Consider the following 19340-nt stretch of genomic DNA (forward strand, 5'->3'; position numbering starts at 1 on the left):
CTCTCTGTCTGTCTGTCCGTCCCTCTGTCTGTCCGTCCCTCTGTCCGTCCCTCTGTCTGTCTGTCCGTCCCTCTCTCTCTGTTGGTCTGTCCGTCCCTCTCTCTCTGGTCTGTCTGTCCGTCCCTCTCTCTCTGTCTGTCTGTCCGTCCCTATCTCTCTGTCTGTCTGTCCGTCCCTATCTCTCTGTCTGTCTGTCCGTCCCTATCTCTCTGTCTGTCTGTCCGTCCCTATCTCTCTGTCTGTCTGTCCGTCCCTCTGTCTGTCTGTCTGTCTGTCCGTCCCTCTCTCTGTCTGTCTGTCCGTCCCTCTCTCTGTCTGTCTGTCTGTCCGTCCCTCTCTCTGTCCGTCTGTCTGTCCGTCCTCTCTCTGTCCGTCCGTCTGTCTGTCCGTCACTCTGTCTGTCCGTCCCTCTGTCCGTCCCTCTGTTTGTCTGTCCGTCACTCTCTGTATGACTGTCCGTCCCTCTCTCTCTGTTGGTCTGTCCGTCCCTCTCTCTCTGTCTGCCTGTCCGTCCCTCTCTCTGTCTGTCTGTCCGTCCGTCCCTCTCTCTCTGTTGGTCTGTCCGTCCCTCTCTCTCTGTCTGCCTGTCCGTCCCTCTCTCTCTGTCTGCCTGTCCGTCCCTCTCTGTCTGTCTGTCTGTCCCCTCTCTCTCTGTCTGCCTGTCCGTCCCTATCTGTCTGTCTGTCTGTCCGTCCCTCTCTCTGTCTGTCTGTCCGTCTCTCTCTGTCTGTCTGTCCGTCCCTCCTCTCTCTGTCTGTCTGTCTGTCCGTCCTCTCTCTCTCTGTCTGTCTGTCTGTCCGTCCGTCTCTCTCTGTCTGTCTGTCTGTCCGTCCCTCTCTGTCTGTCTGTCTGTCCGTCTGTCTCTGTCTGTCCGTCCTCTGTCTCTCTGTCTCTCTGTCTGTCCCTCCCTCTCTCTCTCTCTGTCTGTCCGTCTCGCTCTCTCTGTCCGTCCCTCTCTGTCTGTCTGTCTGTCTGTCTGTCTGTCTGTCTGTCTGTCCTCCCTCTGTCTGTCCGTCCCCGTCCTCTCTCTCTGTCCTCTCTCTCTCTGTCCGTCCCTCTCCTCTGTCTGTCTGTCCGTCCCTCTCCTCTGTCTGTCTGTCCGTCCCTCTCTGTCTGTCCGTCCCTCTCTGTCTGTCTGTCCGTCCCTCTCTGTCTGTCCGTCCCTCTCTGTCTGTCTGTCCGTCTGTCTGTCTGTCCATCCCTCTCTGTCTGTCTGTCTGTCCATCCCGCTCTGTCTGTCTGTCCATCCCGCTCTGTCTGTCTGTCTGTCCATCCCGCTCTGTCTGTCTGTCTGTCCACCCCTCTCTGTCTGTCCGTCCCTCTGTCTGTCCGTCCCTCTGTCTGTCCGTCCCTCTGTCTGTCCGTCCCTCTGTCTGTCCGTCCCTCTGTCTGTCCGTCCCTCTGTCTGTCTGTCTGTCCCTCTGTCTGTCCGTCCGTCCGTCCCTCTCTCTCTGTTGGTCTGTCCGTCCCTCTCTCTCTGTCTGCCTGTCCGTCCCTCTCTCTCTGTCTGCCTGTCCGTCCCTATCTCTCTGTCTGTCTGTCCGTCCCTCTGTCTGTCCGTCCCTCTGTCCTGTCTGTCCGTCCGTCCCCTCTCTCTGTCTGTCCGTCCCTCTCTCTCTGTCTGTCTGTCCGTCCCTCTGTCTGTCTGTCCCTCTGTCCGTCCCCTCTGTCTGTCTGTCCGTCCCTCTCTGTCTGTCAGTCCGTCCCTCTGTCTGTCCGTCCCTCTGTCCGTCCCTCTGGTCTGTCCGTCCCTCTCTCTCTGTCTGTCCGTCCCTCTCTCTCTGTCTGCCTGTCCGTCCCTCTCTCTCTGTCTGTCTGTCCGTCCCTCTCTCTGTCTGTCTGTCCGTCCCTATCTCTCTGTCTGTCTGTCCGTCCCTATCTCTCTGTCTGTCTGTCCGTCCCTCTGTCTGTCCGTCCCTCTGTCCGTCCCTCTGTTGGTCTGTCCGTCCCTCTCTCTCTGTTGGTCTGTCCGTCCCTCTCTCTCTGTTGGTCTGTCCGTCCCTCTCTCTCTGTCTGCCTGTCCGTCCCTATCTCTCTGTCTGTCTGTCCGTCCCTATCTCTCTGTCTGTCTGTCCGTCCCTATCTCTCTGTCTGTCTGTCCGTCCCTATCTCTCTGTCTGTCTGTCCGTCCCTCTGTCTGTCTGTCTGTCTGTCCGTCCCTCTCTCTGTCTGTCTGTCCGTCCCTCTCTCTCTCTCTGTCTGTCTGTCTGTCCGTCCCTCTCTCTGTCTGTCTGTCTGTCCGTCCCTCTCTCTGTCCGTCCGTCTGTCTGTCCGTCCCTCTGTCTGTCCGTCCCTCTGTCTGTCCGTCCCTCTGTCCGTCCCTCTGTTGGTCTGTCCGTCCCTCTCTGTCTGCCTGTCCGTCCCTCTCTCTCTGTCTGCCTGTCCGTCCCTCTCTCTCTGTCTGCCTGTCCGTCCCTATCTCTCTGTCTGTCTGTCCGTCCCTCTCTCTCTGTCTGTCTGTCCGTCCCTCTCTCTCTGTCTGCCTGTCCGTCCCTATCTCTCTGTCTGCCTGTCCGTCCCTCTCTGTCTGTCTGTCCGTCCCTCTCTCTCTGTCTGCCTGTCCGTCCCTATCTGTCTGTCTGTCTGTCCGTCCCTCTCTCTGTCTGTCTGTCCGTCCCTCTCTCTGTCTGTCTGTCCGTCCCTCTCTCTCTCTCTGTCTGTCTGTCTGTCCGTCCCTCTCTCTCTCTGTCTGTCTGTCTGTCCGTCCCTCTGTCTGTCTGTCTGTCTGTCCGTCCCTCTCTCTGTCTGTCTGTCTGTCCGTCCCTCTGTCTGTCCGTCCCTCTCTCTCTCTGTCCCTCTCTCTCTGTCCCTCCCTCTCTCTCTCTGTCTGTCCGTCCCTCGCTCTCTCTGTCCCTCCCTCTCTGTCTGTCTGTCTGTCTGTCTGTCTGTCTGTCTGTCTGTCTGTCCATCCCTCTGTCTGTCCGTCCCCCTCTCTCTCTCTCTGTCCGTCTCTCTCTCTGTCCGTCCCTCTCCTCTGTCTGTCTGTCCGTCCCTCTCCTCTGTCTGTCTGTCCGTCCCTCTCTGTCTGTCCGTCCCTCTCTGTCTGTCTGTCCGTCCCTCTCTGTCTGTCCGTCCCTCTCTGTCTGTCTGTCCGTCTGTCTGTCTGTCAGTCCCTCTCTCTCTGTCTGTCTGTCCGTCCCTCTCTGTCTGCCTGTCCGTCCCTCTCTCTGTCTGTCTGTCTGTCCGTCCCTCTGTCTGTCCGTCCCTCTGTCTGTCCGTCCCTCTGTCTGTCCGTCCGTCCCTCTCTCTCTCTGTCCCTCCCTCTCTCTCTCTGTCTGTCCTGTCCCTCTGTCTGTCCGTCCCTCTGTCTGTCCGTCCCTCGCTCTCTCTCTCTGTCCGTCCCTCTCTCTCTCTGTCCGTCTCTCTCTCTGTCCGTCCCTCTCCTCTGTCTGTCTGTCCGTCCCTCTCCTCTGTCTGTCTGTCCGTCCCTCTCTGTCTGTCTGTCTGTCCGTCCCTCTCTGTCTGTCTGTCTGTCCGTCCCTCTCTGTCTGTCTGTCCGTCTGTCTGTCTGTCTGTCCGTCCCTCTCTGTCTGTCTGTCCGTCCCTCTCTGTCTGTCCGTCCGTCCCTCTCTCTCTGTTGGTCTGTCCGTCCCTCTCTCTCTGTCTGCCTGTCCGTCCCTCTGTCTGCCTGTCCCTCTGTCTCTGTCCGTCCGTCTGTCTTTCCGTCCCTCTGTCTGTCCGTCCCTCTGTCTGTCCGTCCCTCTGTCTGTCCGTCCGTCTGTCTTTCCGTCCCTCTGTCCGTCCCTCTCTCTCTGTTGGTCTGTCCGTCCCTCTCTCTCTGTCTGCCTGTCCGTCCCTCTCTCTCTGTCTGTCCGTCCCTCTCCTCTGTCTGTCTGTCCGTCCCTCTCTGTCTGTCTGTCTGTCCGTCCCTCTCTGTCTGTCTGTCCGTCCCTCTCTGTCTGTCCGTCCGTCCCTCTCTGTCTGTCCGTCCGTCCCTCTCTCTCTGTCTGCCTGTCCGTCCCTCTGTCTGCCTGTCCGTCCCTCTGTCTGCCTGTCCGTCCCTCTGTCTGCCTGTCCGTCCCTCTGTCTGCCTGTCCGTCCCTCTGTCTGTCTGTCCGTCCCTCTCTCTCTGTCTGTCCGTCCCTCTCTCTCTGTCTGTCCGTCCCTATCTCTCTGTCTGTCTGTCCGTCCGTCCCTCTGTCTGTCTGTCCGTCCGTCTGTCTTTCCGTCCCTCTGTCCGTCCCTCTCTCTCTGTTGGTCCGTCCGTCCGTCCCTATCTGTCTGCCTGTCCGTCCCTATCTGTCTGTCCGTCCGTCCCTCTGTCTGTCTGTCCGTCCCTCTGTCCGTCCCTCTGTCTGTCCGTCCCTCTGTCCGTCCCTCTGTCTGTCCGTCCGTCCCCTCTCTCTGTCTGTCCGTCCGTCCGTCCCTATCTGTCTGCCTGTCCGTCCCTATCTGTCTGCCTGTCCGTCCCTATCTGTCTGTCCGTCCGTCCCTCTGTCTGTCTGTCCGTCCCTCTGTCCGTCCCTCTGTCTGTCCGTCCGTCCCTCTCTCTCTGTTGGTCTGTCCGTCCCTCTCTCTCTGTCTGTCTGTCCGTCCGTCCCTCTGTCTGTCCGTCCGTCCCTATCTCTGTCTGTCTGTCCCTCTCTCTGTCTGTCTGTCCGTCCCTCTCTCTCTCTCTGTCCTCTCTCTCTCTCTGTCCGTCTCTCTCTCTCTGTCCGTCCCTCTCTCTCTCTGTCCGTCCCTCTCTCTCTCTGTCCGTCCCTCTCGCTCTCTTTGTCCGTCCCTCTCTCTGTCCGTCCCTCTGTCTGTCCGTCCCTCTGTCTGTCCGTCCCTCTGTCTGTCCGTCCCTCTGTCTGTCCGTCCCTCTGTCTGTCCGTCCCTCTGTCTGTCCGTCCCTCTGTCTGTCCGTCTCTGTCTGTGTCCCTCTGTCCGTCCCTCTCTGTCCTGTCCCTCTGTCTGTCCGTCCCTCGCTCTCTCTGTCCCTCCCTCTCTGTCTGTCTGTCTGTCCGTCCCCCTCTCTCTCTCTCTCTGTCCCTCCCTCTCTCTCTCTCTCTCTGTCCCTCCCTCTCTCTCTCTCTCTCTGTCCGTCCCTCTCTCTCTCTCTCTCTGTCCGTCCCTCTCTCTCTCTCTCTCTGTCCGTCTCTCTCTCTCTCTGTCCGTCCCTCTCTCTCTCTCTCTGTCCGTCCTCTGTCCGTCCCTCTCTCTCTCTCTCTCTGTCCGTCCCTCTCTCTCTCTCTCTCTGTCCGTCCCCTCTCTCTCTCTCTCTCTGTCCGTCCCTCTCTCTCTCTCTCTCTGTCCCTCTCTCTCTCTCTGTCTGTCCGTCCCCTCCTCTCTCTCTGTCCGTCCCCCTCTCTCTCTGTCTGTCCGTCCTCTCTCTGTCCGTCCCCCTCTGTCCGTCCCCCCTCTCTCTCTGTCCGTCCCCTCTCTCTCTCTCTCTGTCCGTCCCCTCTCTCTCTCTCTCTGTCCGTCCCCCTCTCTCTCTCTCTCTCTGTCCGTCCCCTCTCTCTCTCTCTCTCTCTGTCCGTCCCCCCTCTCTCTCCTCTCTCTCTGTCCGTCCCCCCTCTCTCTCTCTGTCCGTCCCCTCTCTCTCTCTGTCTGTCCGTCCCCCTCTCTCTCTGTCCGTCCCTCCTCTCTCTCTCTGTCCGTCCCCCTCTCTCTCTCTCTCTGTCCGTCCCCCTCTCTCTCTCTCTCTGTCCGTCCCCTCTCTCTCTCTCTCTCTCTCTGTCCGTCCCCCTCTCTCTCTCTCTCTCTCTGTCCGTCCCCCCTCTCTCTCTCTCTCTCTGTCCGTCCCCCCTCTCTCTCTCTCTCTCTGTCCGTCCCCTCTCTCTCTCTGTCTGTCCGTCCCCCCTCTCTCTCTCTCTCTCTCTCTGTCCTCCTCTCTCTCTCTCTGTCCGTCTGTCCTCTCTCTCTCTCTCTCTGTCCGTCCCCCTCTCTCTCTCTCTCTCTCTGTCCGTCCCCCTCTCTCTCTCTCTCTCTGTCCGTCCCCCTCTCTCTCTCTCTCTGTCCGTCCCCCCTCTCTCTCTCTCTCTGTCCGTCCCTCTCTCTCTCTCTGTCCGTCCCCCTCTCTCTCTCTCTCTCTGTCCGTCCCCCCTCTCTCTCTCTCTGTCTGTCCGTCTCCTCTCTCTCTCTGTCCGTCTCTCTCTCTCTCTCTGTCCGTCCCTCCTCTCCGTCTCTCTCTCTCTCTCTCTGTCCGTCCCCCTCTCTCTCTCTCTGTCCGTCCCTCTGCCTGTCCATCCCTCTCTGTCTGTCTGTCCATCCCTCTCTGTCTGTCCGTCCCTCTGTCTGTCCGTCCCTCTGTCTGTCCGTCCCTCTGTCTGTCCGTCCCTCTGTCTGTCCGTCCCTCTGTCTGTCCTGTCCCTCTGTCCTCTGTCTGTCTGTCCCTCTGTCTGTCCGTCCGTCCGTCCCTCTCTCTCTGTTGGTCTGTCCGTCCCTCTCTCTCTGTTCGTCTGTCCGTCCCTCTCTCTCTGTCTGTCTGTCCGTCCCTCTGTCTGTCCGTCCCTCTGTCCGTCCCTCTGTCTGTCCGTCCGTCCCTCTCTGTCTGTCAGTCCGTCCCTCTGTCTGTCCGTCCCTCTGTCCGTCCCTCTGTTGGTCTGTCCGTCCCTCTCTCTCTGTTGGTCTGTCCGTCCCTCTCTCTCTATCTGCCTGTCCGTCCCTATCTCTCTGTCTGTCTGTCCGTCCCTCTGTCTGTCTGTCTGTCTGTCCGTCCCTATCTCTCTGTCTGTCTGTCCGTCCCTATCTCTCTGTCTGTCTGTCCGTCCCTATCTCTCTGTCTGCCTGTCCGTCCCTATCTCTCTGTCTGTCTGTCCGTCCCTCTGTCTGTCTGTCTGTCTGTCCGTCCCTCTCTCTGTCTGTCTGTCCGTCCCTCTCTCTCTCTCTGTCTGTCTGTCTGTCCGTCCCTCTCTCTGTCTGTCTGTCTGTCCGTCCCTCTCTCTGTCCGTCCGTCTGTCTGTCCGTCCCTCTGTCTGTCCGTCCCTCTGTCCGTCCCTCTGTTGGTCTGTCCGTCCCTCTCTGTCTGCCTGTCCGTCCCTCTCTCTCTGTCTGCCTGTCCGTCCCTCTCTCTCTGTCTGCCTGTCCGTCCCTATCTCTCTGTCTGTCTGTCCGTCCCTCTCTCTCTGTCTGTCTGTCCGTCCCTATCTCTCTGTCTGCCTGTCCGTCCCTATCTCTCTGTCTGCCTGTCCGTCCCTCTCTGTCTGTCTGTCCGTCCCTCTCTCTCTGTCTGCCTGTCCGTCCCTATCTCTCTGTCTGTCTGTCCGTCCCTATCTGTCTGTCTGTCTGTCCGTCCCTCTCTCTGTCTGTCTGTCCGTCCCTCTCTCTGTCTGTCTGTCCGTCCCTCTCTCTCTCTCTGTCTGTCTGTCTGTCCGTCCCTCTCTCTCTCTGTCTGTCTGTCTGTCCGTCCCTCTCTCTGTCTGTCTGTCTGTCCGTCCCTCTCTCTGTCCGTCCGTCTGTCTGTCCGTCCCTCTGTCTGTCCGTCCCTCTCTCTCTGTCTGTCTGTCCGTCCCTATCTCTCTGTCTGCCTGTCCGTCCCTCTCTGTCTGTCTGTCTGTCCGTCCCTCTCTCTCTGTCTGCCTGTCCGTCCCTATCTCTCTGTCTGTCTGTCCGTCCCTATCTGTCTGTCTGTCTGTCCGTCCCTCTCTCTGTCTGTCTGTCCGTCCCTCTCTCTGTCTGTCTGTCCGTCCTCTCTCTCTCTGTCTGTCTGTCTGTCCGTCCCCCTCTCTCTCTCTCTCTCTGTCGTCTCTCTCTCTCTGTCCGTCTCTCTCTCTCTGTCTGTCCCCCCTCTCTCTCTGTCCGTCCCCCTCTCTCTCTCTGTCTCCCCGTCTCTCTCTCTGTCCGTCCCCCTCTCTCTCTCTGTCCGTCCCCTCTCTCTCTGTCCGTCCCCCCTCTCTCTCTGTCCTGTCTCTCTCTCTCTGTCCGTCCGTCCCCTCTCTCTCTCTCTCTGTCCCCCCTCTCTCTCTCTCTCTCTCTCTGTCCGTCTCTCTCTCTCTCTCTCTCTGTCCGTCCCCCTCTCTCTCTCTCTCTCTGTCCGTCCCCCTCTCTCTCTCTCTCTCTGTCCGTCCCCTCTCTCTCTCTCTGTCCGTCCCCCTCTCTCTCTCTGTCCGTCCCCCTCTCTCTCTCTCTCTGTCCGTCCCCTCTCTCTCTCTCTCTCTGTCCGTCCGTCCTCTCTCTCTCTCTGTCCGTCCCCCCTCTCTCTCTCTCTCTGTCCGTCCCCCTCTCTCTCTCTGTCCGTCCCCCTCTCTCTCTCTCTGTCCCTCTCTCTCTCTCTCTGTCCGTCCCTCTGCCTGTCCATCCCTCTCTGTCTGTCTGTCCATCCCTCTCTGTCTGTCCGTCCCTCTGTCTGTCCGTCCCTCTGTCTGTCCGTCCCTCTGTCTGTCCGTCCCTCTGTCTGTCCGTCCCTCTGTCTGTCTGTCTGTCTGTCCCTCTGTCTGTCCGTCCGTCCGTCCCTCTCTCTCTGTTGGTCTGTCCGTCCCTCTCTCTCTGTTCGTCTGTCCGTCCCTCTCTCTCTGTCTGTCTGTCCGTCCCTCTCTCTCTGTTCGTCTGTCCGTCCCTCTCTCTCTGTCTGTCTGTCCGTCCCTCTGTCTGTCCGTCCCTCTGTCCGTCCCTCTGTCTGTCCGTCCGTCCCTCTCTGTCTGTCAGTCCGTCCCTCTGTCTGTCCGTCCCTCTGTCCGTCCCTCTGTTGGTCTGTCCGTCCCTCTCTCTCTGTTGGTCTGTCCGTCCCTCTCTCTCTGTCTGCCTGTCCGTCCCTATCTCTCTGTCTGTCTGTCCGTCCCTATCTCTCTGTCTGTCTGTCCGTCCCTATCTCTCTGTCTGTCTGTCCGTCCCTATCTCTCTGTCTGTCTGTCCGTCCCTCTGTCTGTCTGTCTGTCCGTCCCTCTCTCTGTCTGTCTGTCCGTCCCTCTCTCTCTCTCTGTCTGTCTGTCTGTCCGTCCCTCTCTCTCTCTCTGTCTGTCTGTCTGTCCGTCCCTCTCTCTGTCTGTCTGTCTGTCCGTCCCTCTCTCTGTCCGTCCGTCTGTCTGTCCGTCCCTCTGTCTGTCCGTCCCTCTGTCCGTCCCTCTGTTGGTCTGTCCGTCCCTCTCTGTCTGCCTGTCCGTCCCTCTCTCTCTGTCTGCCTGTCCGTCCCTCTCTCTCTGTCTGCCTGTCCGTCCCTATCTCTCTGTCTGTCTGTCCGTCCCTCTCTCTCTGTCTGTCTGTCCGTCCCTCTCTCTCTGTCTGCCTGTCCGTCCCTATCTCTCTGTCTGCCTGTCCGTCCCTCTCTGTCTGTCTGTCTGTCCGTCCCTCTCTCTCTGTCTGCCTGTCCGTCCCTATCTGTCTGTCTGTCTGTCCGTCCCTATCTGTCTGTCTGTCTGTCCGTCCCTCTCTCTGTCTGTCTGTCCGTCCCTCTCTCTGTCTGTCTGTCCGTCCCTCTCTCTGTCTGTCTGTCCGTCCCTCTCTCTCTCTCTGTCTGTCTGTCTGTCCGTCCCTCTCTCTCTCTGTCTGTCTGTCTGTCCGTCCCTCTCTCTCTCTGTCTGTCTGTCCGTCCCTCTCTCTGTCCCGTCTGTCTCTGTCCGTCCCTCTGTCTGTCCGTCCCTCTGTCCGTCCCTCTGTTGGTCTGTCCGTCCCTCTCTGTCTGCCTGTCCGTCCCTCTCTCTCTGTCTGCCTGTCCGTCCCTCTCTCTCTGTCTGCCTGTCCGTCCCTATCTCTCTGTCTGTCTGTCATTCCCTCTCTCTCTGTCTGTCTGTCCGTCCCTATCTCTCTGTCTGCCTGTCCGTCCCTATCTCTCTGTCTGCCTGTCCGTCCCTCTCTGTCTGTCTGTCTGTCCGTCCCTCTCTCTCTGTCTGCCTGTCCGTCCCTATCTCTCTGTCTGTCTGTCCGTCCCTATCTGTCTGTCTGTCTGTCCGTCCCTCTCTCTGTCTGTCTGTCCGTCCCTCTCTCTGTCTGTCTGTCCGTCCCTCTCTCTCTCTCTGTCTGTCTGTCTGTCCGTCCCTCTCTCTCTCTGTCTGTCTGTCTGTCCGTCCCTCTGTCTGTCTGTCTGTCTGTCCGTCCCTCTCTCTGTCTGTCTGTCCGTCCCTCTGTCTGTCCGTCCCTCTCTCTCTCTGTCCCTCTCTCTCTGTCCCTCCCTCTCTCTCTCTGTCTGTCCGTCCCTCGCTCTCTCTGTCCCTCCCTCTCTGTCTGTCTGTCTGTCTGTCTGTCTGTCTGTCCATCCCTCTGTCTGTCCGTCCCCCTCTCTCTCTCTCTGTCCGTCTCTCTCTCTGTCCGTCCCTCTCCTCTGTCTGTCTGTCCGTCCCTCTCCTCTGTCTGTCTGTCCGTCCCTCTCTGTCTGTCCGTCCCTCTCTGTCTGTCTGTCCGTCCCTCTCTGTCTGTCCGTCCCTCTCTGTCTGTCCGTCCCTCTCTGTCTGTCTGTCCGTCTGTCTGTCTGTCAGTCCCTCTCTCTCTGTCTGTCTGTCCGTCCCTCTCTGTCTGTCCGTCCGTCCCTCTCTCTCTGTTGGTCTGTCCGTCCCTCTCTCTCTGTCTGCCTGTCCGTCCCTCTCTCTGTCTGTCTGCCTGTCCGTCCCTCTCTCTGTCTGTCTGTCCGTCCCTCTCTCTGTCTGTCTGTCCGTCCCTCTGTCTGTCCGTCCCTCTGTCTGTCCGTCCCTCTGTCTGTCTGTCCGTCCCTCTGTCTGTCCGTCCGTCCCTCTCTCTCTCTGTCCCTCCCTCTCTCTCTCTGTCTGTCCTGTCCCTCTGTCTGTCCGTCCCTCTGTCTGTCCGTCCCTCGCTCTCTCTCTCTGTCCGTCCCTCTCTCTCTCTCTCTCTCTGTCCGTCTCTCTCTCTGTCCGTCCCTCTCCTCTGTCTGTCTGTCCGTCCCTCTCCTCTGTCTGTCTGTCCGTCCCTCTCTGTCTGTCTGTCTGTCCGTCCCTCTCTGTCTGTCTGTCTGTCCGTCCCTCTCTGTCTGTCTGTCCGTCTGTCTGTCTGTCTGTCCGTCCCTCTCTGTCTGTCTGTCCGTCCCTCTCTGTCTGTCCGTCCGTCCCTCTCTCTCTGTTGGTCTGTCCGTCCCTCTCTCTCTCTCTGTCTGCCTGTCCGTCCCTCTGTCTGCCTGTCCCTCTGTCTCTGTCCGTCCGTCTGTCTTTCCGTCCCTCTGTCCGTCCCTCTCTCTCTGTTGGTCTGTCCGTCCCTCTCTCTCTGTCTGCCTGTCCGTCCCTCTCTCTCTGTCTGTCCGTCCCTCTCCTCTGTCTGTCTGTCCGTCCCTCTCTGTCTGTCTGTCCGTCCCTCTCTGTCTGTCTGTCTGTCCGTCCCTCTCTGTCTGTCTGTCCGTCCCTCTCTGTCTGTCCGTCCGTCCCTCTCTGTCTGTCCGTCCGTCCCTCTCTGTCTGTCCGTCCGTCCCTCTGTCTGCCTGTCCGTCCCTCTGTCTGCCTGTCCGTCCCTCTGTCTGCCTGTCCGTCCCTCTGTCTGTCTGTCCGTCCCTCTCTCTCTGTCTGTCCGTCCCTATCTCTCTGTCTGTCTGTCCGTCCGTCCCTCTGTCTGTCTGTCCGTCCGTCTGTCTTTCCGTCCCTCTGTCCGTCCCTCTCTCTCTGTTGGTCCGTCCGTCCGTCCCTATCTGTCTGCCTGTCCGTCCCTATCTGTCTGCCTGTCCGTCCCTATCTGTCTGTCCGTCCGTCCCTCTGTCTGTCTGTCCGTCCCTCTGTCCGTCCCTCTGTCTGTCCGTCCCTCTGTCCGTCCCTCTGTCTGTCCGTCCGTCCCTCTCTCTCTGTTGGTCCGTCCGTCCGTCCCTATCTGTCTGCCTGTCCGTCCCTATCTGTCTGCCTGTCCGTCCCTATCTGTCTGTCCGTCCGTCCCTCTGTCTGTCTGTCCGTCCCTCTGTCCGTCCCTCTGTCTGTCCGTCCGTCCCTCTCTCTCTGTTGGTCTGTCCGTCCCTCTCTCTCTGTCTGTCTGTCCGTCCGTCCCTCTGTCTGTCCGTCCGTCCCTATCTCTGTCTCTGTCCCTCTCTCTGTCTGTCTGTCCGTCCCTCTCTCTCTCTCTGTCCGTCCCTCTCTCTCTCTCTGTCCGTCCCTCTCTCTCTCTGTCCGTCCCTCTCTCTCTCTGTCCGTCCCTCTCTCTCTCTGTCCGTCCCTCTCGCTCTCTTTGTCCGTCCCTCTCTCTGTCTGTCCCTCTGTCTGTCTGTCTCTCTGTCTGTCCGTCCCTCTGTCTGTCTGTCCCTCTGTCTGTCCGTCCCTCTCTGTCCTGTCTGTCCGTCCCCTCTCTGTCTGTCCGTCCCTCTGTCTGTCCGTCCCTCTGTCTGTCCGTCCCTCTCTGTCCTGTCCCTCTGTCTGTCCGTCCCTCGCTCTCTCTGTCCCTCCCTCTCTGTCTGTCTGTCTGTCCGTCCCCCTCTCTCTCTCTCTCTGTCCGTCCCCTCTCTCTCTCTCTCTCTGTCCCTCCCCTCTCTCTCTCTCTGTCCCTCCCTCTCTCTCTCTCTCTGTCCGTCCCTCTCTCTCTCTCTCTCTGTCCCTCCCTCTCTCTCTCTCTCTCTGTCCGTCTCTCTCTCTGTCCGTCTCTCTCTCTCTGTCTGTCCCTCTCTCTCTCTCTGTCCGTCCCTCCCCTCTCTCTCTCTCTCTGTCCGTCCCTCTCTCTCTCTCTCTCTCTGTCCGTCCCCCTCTCTCTCTCTCTGTCCGTCCCTCTCTCTCTCTCTCTGTCCGTCCCCTCTCTCTCTCTGTCCGTCCCCCTCTCTCTCTGTCCGTCCCCTCTCTCTCTCTGTCCCCCTCTCTCTCTGTCTCTCTCTGTCCGTCCCCCCTCTCTCTCTGTCCGTCCCCCTCTCTCCCTCTGTCCGTCCCCCTCTCTCCCTCTGTCCGTCTCCCTCTCTCCCTCTGTCCGTCCCTCTCTCTCTCTCTCTGTCCGTCCCTCTCTCTCTCTCCCTCTGTCCCTCTCTCTCTCTCCCTCTGTCCGTCCCTCTCTCCCTCTGTCCGTCCTCTCTCTCTCCCTCTCCGTCTCTCTCTCTCTCTGTCCGTCTCTCTCTCTCTGTCCGTCCCCCTCTCTCTCTCTCTCCCTCCCTCCTCTCTCTCTCTCTGTCTGTCCCCCTCTCTCTCTCTCTCTCTGTCCGTCCCCTCTCTCTCTCTCTCTCTCTGTCCGTCTCTCTCTCTCTCTGTCCGTCCCTCTCTCTCTCTCCCTCTGTCCGTCCCTCTCTCTCTGTCTGTCCGTCCTCTCTCTCTCCCTCTGTCCGTCCCTCTCTCTCTCTCTCTGTCCGTCTCTCCCTCTGTCCGTCCCTCTCTCTCTGTCCGTCCCCCCTCTCTCTCTGTCCGTCCCCCCTCTCTCTCTCTGTCCGTCCCCTCTCTCTCTCTCTCTCTGTCCGTCCCCCTCTCTCTCTCTCTCTCTCTGTCTGTCCGTCCCCCTCTCTCTCTCTCTCTCTGTCCGTCCCCTCTCTGTCTCTCTCTCTCTGTCCGTCCCCCTCTCTCTCTCTCTCTGTCCGTCCCCCCTCTCTCTCTCTCTCTCTGTCCGTCCCCCCCTCTCTCTCTGTCCTCTCTCTCTGTCCGTCCGTCCCCCTCTCTCTCTCTCTGTCTGTCGTCCCCTCTCTCTCTCTCTCTCTGTCCGTCTCTCTCTCTCTCTCTCTGTCCGTCCCCTCTCTCTCTCTCTCTCTGTCCGTCCCCCTCTCTCTCTCTCTCTGTCTGTCCGTCTCTCTCTCTCTGTCCTCTCTCTCTCTGTCCGTCCTCTCTCTGTCCGTCTCCCTCTGTCCTCTCTCTCTCTCTCTCTCTGTCCGTCCCCTCTCCTCTCTCTGTCCGTCCCCTCTCTCTCTCTCTCTGTCCGTCCCCCTCTCTCTCTCTCTCTGTCCGTCCTCTCTCTCTGTCCGTCTCTCTCTCTGTCCGTCCTCCTCTCTCTCTGTCCGTCCCTCTCTCTGTCCGTCCTCTCTCTGTCCTCTCTCTCTCTCTCTGTCCGTCCCCTCTCTCTCTCTCTGTCGTGTCTCTCTCTCTCTCTGTCCGTCCCTCTCTCTCTCTCTCTCTGTCCGTCCCCCCTCTCTCTCTCTCTGTCCGTCCCCTCTCTCTCTCTGTCCGTCCCTCTCTCTCTCTCTCTCTGTCCGTCCCCTCTCTCTCTCTCTGTCCGTCCCCTCTCTCTCTCTCTCTGTCCGTCCCTCTCTCTCTCTCTCTGTCCGTCCCCCTCTCTCTCTCTCTGTCCGTCCCCCTCTCTCTCTCTGTCCGTCTCTCTCTCTCTGTCCGTCCCCCTCTCTCTCTCTCTGTCCGTCTCTGTCTGTCCCCTCTCTCTCTCTCTGTCCGTCCCCCTCTCTCTCTCTGTCCGTCCCCCTCTCTCTCTCTCTGTCCGTCCCCTCTCTGTCTCTCTCTCTCTCTGTCCGTCCCCTCTCTCTCTCTCTGTCCGTCCCCCTCTCTCTCTCTCTCTGTCCGTCCCCTGTCCTCTCTCTCTCTGTCCGTCCCCCCTCTCTCTCTCTCTGTCCGTCCTCTCTCTCTCTGTCCGTCCCTCTCTCTCTCTCTGTCCGTCCCCCTCTCTCTCTCTCTGTGTCCTCCTCTCTCTCTCTCTGTCCGTCCCCCTCTCTCTCTCTCTCTGTCCGTCCCTCTGTCCGTCTCTCTCTCTCTGTCCGTCCCTCCTCTCTCTCTCTCTCTGTCCGTCCCCTCTCTCTCTCTCTGTCCGTCCCCTCTCTCTCTCTGTCCGTCCGTCCTCTCTCTCTCTCTGTCCGTCCCTCTCTCTCTCTCTGTCCGTCCCCTCTCTCTCTCTCTCTGTCCGTCCCCTCTCTCTCTCTCTCTCCTCCAGAGGTATCAGTCTCTCTCTCTCTCTCTCCAGAGGTATCAGTCTCTCTCTCTCTCTCTCTCCGTCTCTCTCTCTCTCTCTGTCCGTCTCCTCTCTCTCTCTCTCCGTCCTCTCTCTCTCTCTCTCTCCAGAGGTCCCTCTCTCTCTCTCTCCAGAGGTCCGTCTCTCTCTCTGTCAGTCCCCTCTCTCTCTCCAGAGGTATCAGTCCTCTCTCTCTCTCTCTCCAGAGGTATCAGTCTCTCTCTCTCTCTCTCCAGAGGTCCAGTCCCTCTCTCTCTCTCTCTCCAGAGGTCTCTCTCTCTCTCTCCAGAGGTATCAGTCTCTCTCTCTCTCCAGAGGTATCAGTCCCTCTCTCTCTCTCTCTCTCCAGAGGTATCAGTCTCTCTCTCTCTCTCTCTCTCTCTCCAGAGGTATCAGTCTCTCTCTCTCTCTCTCCAGAGGTATCAGTCCTCTCTCTCTCTCTCTCCTGTCAGTCTCTCTCTCTCTCTCTCTCTCTCCAGAGGTATCAGTCTCTCTCTCTCTCTCTCTCTCCAGAGGTATCCCTCTCTCTCTCTCTCTCTCTCTCTCTCCAGAGGTATCAGTCTCTCTCTCTCTCTCTCTCCAGAGGTATTAGTCTCTCTCTCTCTCTCTCTCCAGAGGTATGTCTCTCTCTCTCTCTCCAGAGGTATCAGTCTCTCTCTCTCTCTCCAGAGGTCTCTCTCTCTCTCTCTCTCCAGAGGTATCAGTCTCTCTCTCTCTCTCCAGAGCTATCAGTCTCTCTCTCTCTCTCTCTCTCTCCAGAGGTATCAGTCTCTCTCTCTCTCTCTCTCTCCAGAGGTATCAGTCCTCTCTCTCTCTCTCTCTCTCTCTCTCCAGAGGTATCAGTCTCTCTCTCTCTCTCTCTCTCTCCAGAGGTATCAGTCTCTCTCTCTCTCTCTCTCTCCAGAGGTATCAGTCTCTCTCTCTCTCTCTCTCTCTCTCCAGAGGTATCAGTCTCTCTCTCTCTCTCTCTCCAGAGGTATCAGTCTCTCTCTCTCTCTCTCTCTCCAGAGGTATCAGTCTCTCTCTCTCTCTCTCTCCAGAGGTATCAGTCTCTCTCTCTCTCTCTCTCCAGAGGTATCAGTCTCTCTCTCCAGAGGTATCTCTCTCTCTCTCCAGAGGTATCAGTCTCTCTCTCTCTCTCCAGAGGTATCAGTCTCTCTCTCTCTCTCTCTCTCTCCAGAGGTATCAGTCTCTCTCTCTCTCTCCAGAGGTATCAGTCTCTCTCTCTCTCCACAGGTATCAGTCTCTCTCTCTCCACAGGTATCAGTCTCTCTCTCTCTCTCTCTCTCTCTCCAGAGGTATCAGTCTCTCTTTCTCTCTCTCTCTCCAGAGGTATCAGTCTCTCTCTCTCTCTCTCTCTCCAGAGGTCTCTCTCTCTCTCTCCAGAGGTATCTCTCTCTCTCTCTCTCCAGAGGTATCAGTCTGATTCTCTCTCTCTCCAGAGGTATCAGTCCCCCTCTCTCTCTCTCTCTCTCCAGAGGTATCAGTCTCTCTCTCTCCAGAGGTATCAGTCTCTCTCTCTCTCCAGAGGTATCAGTCTCTCTCTCTCCAGAGGTATCAGTCTCTCTCTCTCTCCAGAGGTATCAGTCTCTCTCTCTCTCCAGAGGTATCTCTCTCTCTCTCCACAGGTATCAGTCTCTCTCTCTCTCCACAGGTATCAGTCTCTCTCTCTCTCTCCACAGGTATCAGTCTCTCTCTCTCTCTCTCTCTCTCTCCAGAGGTATCAGTCTCTCTCTCTCCAGAGTTATCAGTCTCTCTCTCTCTCTCTCTCTCTCTCTCCAGAGGTATCAGTCTCTCTCTCTCTCTCTCTCTCCCTCCAGAGGTATCAGTCTCTCTCTCTCCAGAGGTATCAGTCTCTCTCTCCAGAGGTATCAGTCTCTCTCTCCAGAGGTATCAGTCTCTCTCTCCAGAGGTATCAGTCTCTCTCTCTCCAGAGGTATCAGTCTCTCTCTCTCTCCACAGGTATCAGTCTCTCTCTCTCTCTCTCCACAGGTATCAGTCTCTCTCTCTCTCTCTCCACAGGTATCAGTCTCTCTCTCTCTCTCTCCACAGGTATCAGTCTCTCTCTCTCTCTCTCCACAGGTATCAGTCTCTCTCTCTCTCTCCACAGATATAAGTCTCTCTCTCTCTCTCCAGAGGTATCAGTCTCTCTCTCTCTCTCCACAGGTATCAGTCTCTCTCTCTCTCTCCACAGGTATCAGTCTCTCTCTCTCTCTCTCTCTCTCTCCACAGGTATCAGTCTCTCTCTCTCTCCAGAGGTATCAGTCTCTCTCTCTCTCTCTCTCCAGAGGTATCAGTCTCTCTCCAGTATCAGTGTATCTTCAGACTTACCCAGCATCGTTGTCCGTCCTCTTCAGTCCTTTGGAGATGTGAGTCAGACTGTGTCTGAACTGAGAGAGAAACTAGAAGACTTCCTTAAAGGAGAATGGACCAAGATCTCCACTACAGGTGTGTTGAAAACAATAAGAACATCAACTTTAGACCATTGAAAGTTCCCTACTAGTCATATACATGTGGAATATGGTCTGATGATAACATTCCCTCTCTCTGTCAATGTGTTTGTGTGTCTGTAGTGAATATAGTGGATGTTGTACTGCCTCCAGAGCCCAAGACCAGAGAACAGTTGTTACAATGTGAGTCTCTTTATTGTGAAGTAACTAACAGTCTCTTTTTACTGACACTCCTAACAATCCCTCTAGAAATATATAGCAATAGTAGATCTAATCAAAGACTGGGTCTCTATCTGACTCCTCATATTTCTCATATTTGATCTCTGCTGTGCTCTAATCAAAGACAGGGGAGATACAGTATCTGACTTAACTTATTGTTCTGACTCCCCTCGTTGGTCTCTGCTCTTCTCCCAGATTCCTGTCAGCTCACACTGGACCCAAACACAGCACACACAGACCTCTCTCTGTCTGAAGGGAACAGAAAGGTGACCTATACAGACCAAGTCCAACCATATCCTGACCATCCAGACAGATTCACCTACTACTGGCAGGTTCTGTGTAGAGAGGGTCTGTCTGGACGCTGTTACTGGGAGGTGGAGAGGACTGGTGGTGTTGATACAGCAGTCTCATATAAAGACATCAGCAGAACAGAGAGAGGTAATGATGGTGGATTTGGATACAATAACAAGTCCTGGAGTTTAAAGTGCTCTAGTGATGGTTATTGTTTCAGACACAATCATGTTGTGACTAAAGTATCAGGCCCTCAGTCCTCCAGAGTAGGAGTGTACCTGGATCACAAGGCAGGTACTCTGTCCTTCTACAGTGTCTCTGACACAATGACCCTCCTCCACAGAGTCCAGACCACATTTACTCAGCCCCTCTATCCTGGGTTTTATCTCAATGATTATAATGATACTGCTGAGCTGGTTAAACTGTAAACTTATTTGTTACTAATTAAAATTCAATACAATGTTTTAATATTGTACATTTCCATGAATCATGATGTCTGGTGTTGATGTATATTGGTTGTCATTCAGAACCGTTGATATGTTTTCTCAGTTGGTTCTCTGTCTCTATGTAATTCTCCTCAGTATCATTGATCAGCTTGTTGGCTCGGTCCTAATTGATGTGTTCTCTGTCACCTGGAGCTGCATGGAAAATGGTCCAGGAACTAAAGGACAATTCAGGACTAGTCAGCCCACTACAAGCTGGTATCACTTCCTTTCTACTAAACTATATGGTCTGGTTTCCCAGACACAGATGAATCCTAGTCCTGGCCTAAACAGTAGGTTCAATGTAGATGTCCAGGAAACCGGCCCTAAATGTGTCATCTTTCATCCTCCCATACTGCTCAGTCCAGCAACATTAAACCTGTCCAGCAGGTGGTGCTGTTGACCAAACAATAAAACCAGCAGATATCTTGACTTGCCACTCAGTATATCAGTAATGTTCAGAATAGTACTTTAATATCATTGGAGATTGATGGTCTTTTTAATCCACTATCCAGAGTCAGGAACAGATGAAGTTAGGTCTGCTACTGTTCAGTGATTAAATATGATTTATGGTGATGGGAAATAATAAAAAACACTCAACTTCATCTAGTAATAGTTTTCCTTTGTTATTTATTCCAAGGTGTGTCTTTAACTTGTAAATGTATTGTGTGGAGGTGAGCTAGTGGTGTGGCTGATAGAATAGAATGAAGAGGGAGGAGGGGAGGAAGAGGGGAGGAGTGAAGGGCTGTTCAAGAAACCAGATGAGGAAGAGGAAGATGTTCAGGGGAATTACTGTCTCTGTTCCAAATGGTTCCCTATTCCCTACGTAGTGCACTACGGTGCTTCTGACCAGGTCTAAAGTAGTGTTCTACGTAGGGAATAGGGTGTAGATTTATTACAATATCATGCTTTAGTGTTTGGCACAAAAATATATTAGATCTCCACCCCCACTTCCTGTCTGTCATCCCCCAGTTCTGTTAAGACTTCCTCTCATTGAACTGGGCCTCATTCTAAATGGTCACTTTGTATTGATAGTCCATACTGGTCTTTACTATGGTTCTACATACAGTACCTGTATTGATAGTCCATACTGGTCTTTACTATGGTTCTACATACAGTACCTGTATTGATAGTCCATACTGGTCTTTACTATGGTTCTACATACAGTACCTGTATTGATAGTCCATACTGGTCTTTACTATGGTTCTACATACAGTACCTGTATTGATAGTCCATACTGGTCTTTACTATGGTTCTACATACA

At 56.2% G+C, this 19340-nt stretch overlaps 1 protein-coding gene across 1 annotated transcript in view; it reads left to right on the plus strand.

The window, feature by feature from the left end:
* Window positions 1-18681, plus strand: part of LOC135532823 (tripartite motif-containing protein 16-like) — a 25651-nt gene extending 6970 nt beyond the window's left edge. The window contains exons 4-7 of the mRNA XM_064960256.1: window positions 16455-16480; window positions 16925-17082; window positions 17208-17267; window positions 17499-18681. Of these exons, the coding sequence (XP_064816328.1) occupies window positions 16455-16480; window positions 16925-17082; window positions 17208-17267; window positions 17499-18022 (768 nt within the window). The 3' untranslated portion in view covers window positions 18023-18681. The remainder of the gene's footprint in view (window positions 1-16454; window positions 16481-16924; window positions 17083-17207; window positions 17268-17498) is intronic.
* Window positions 18682-19340: the final 659 nt, after the last annotated feature.

The sequence above is a fragment of the Oncorhynchus masou genome, unplaced genomic scaffold (genome assembly GCF_036934945.1).
Source record: "Oncorhynchus masou masou isolate Uvic2021 unplaced genomic scaffold, UVic_Omas_1.1 unplaced_scaffold_2048, whole genome shotgun sequence".
In the NCBI taxonomy this organism is placed as follows: Eukaryota; Metazoa; Chordata; class Actinopteri; order Salmoniformes; family Salmonidae; genus Oncorhynchus; species Oncorhynchus masou.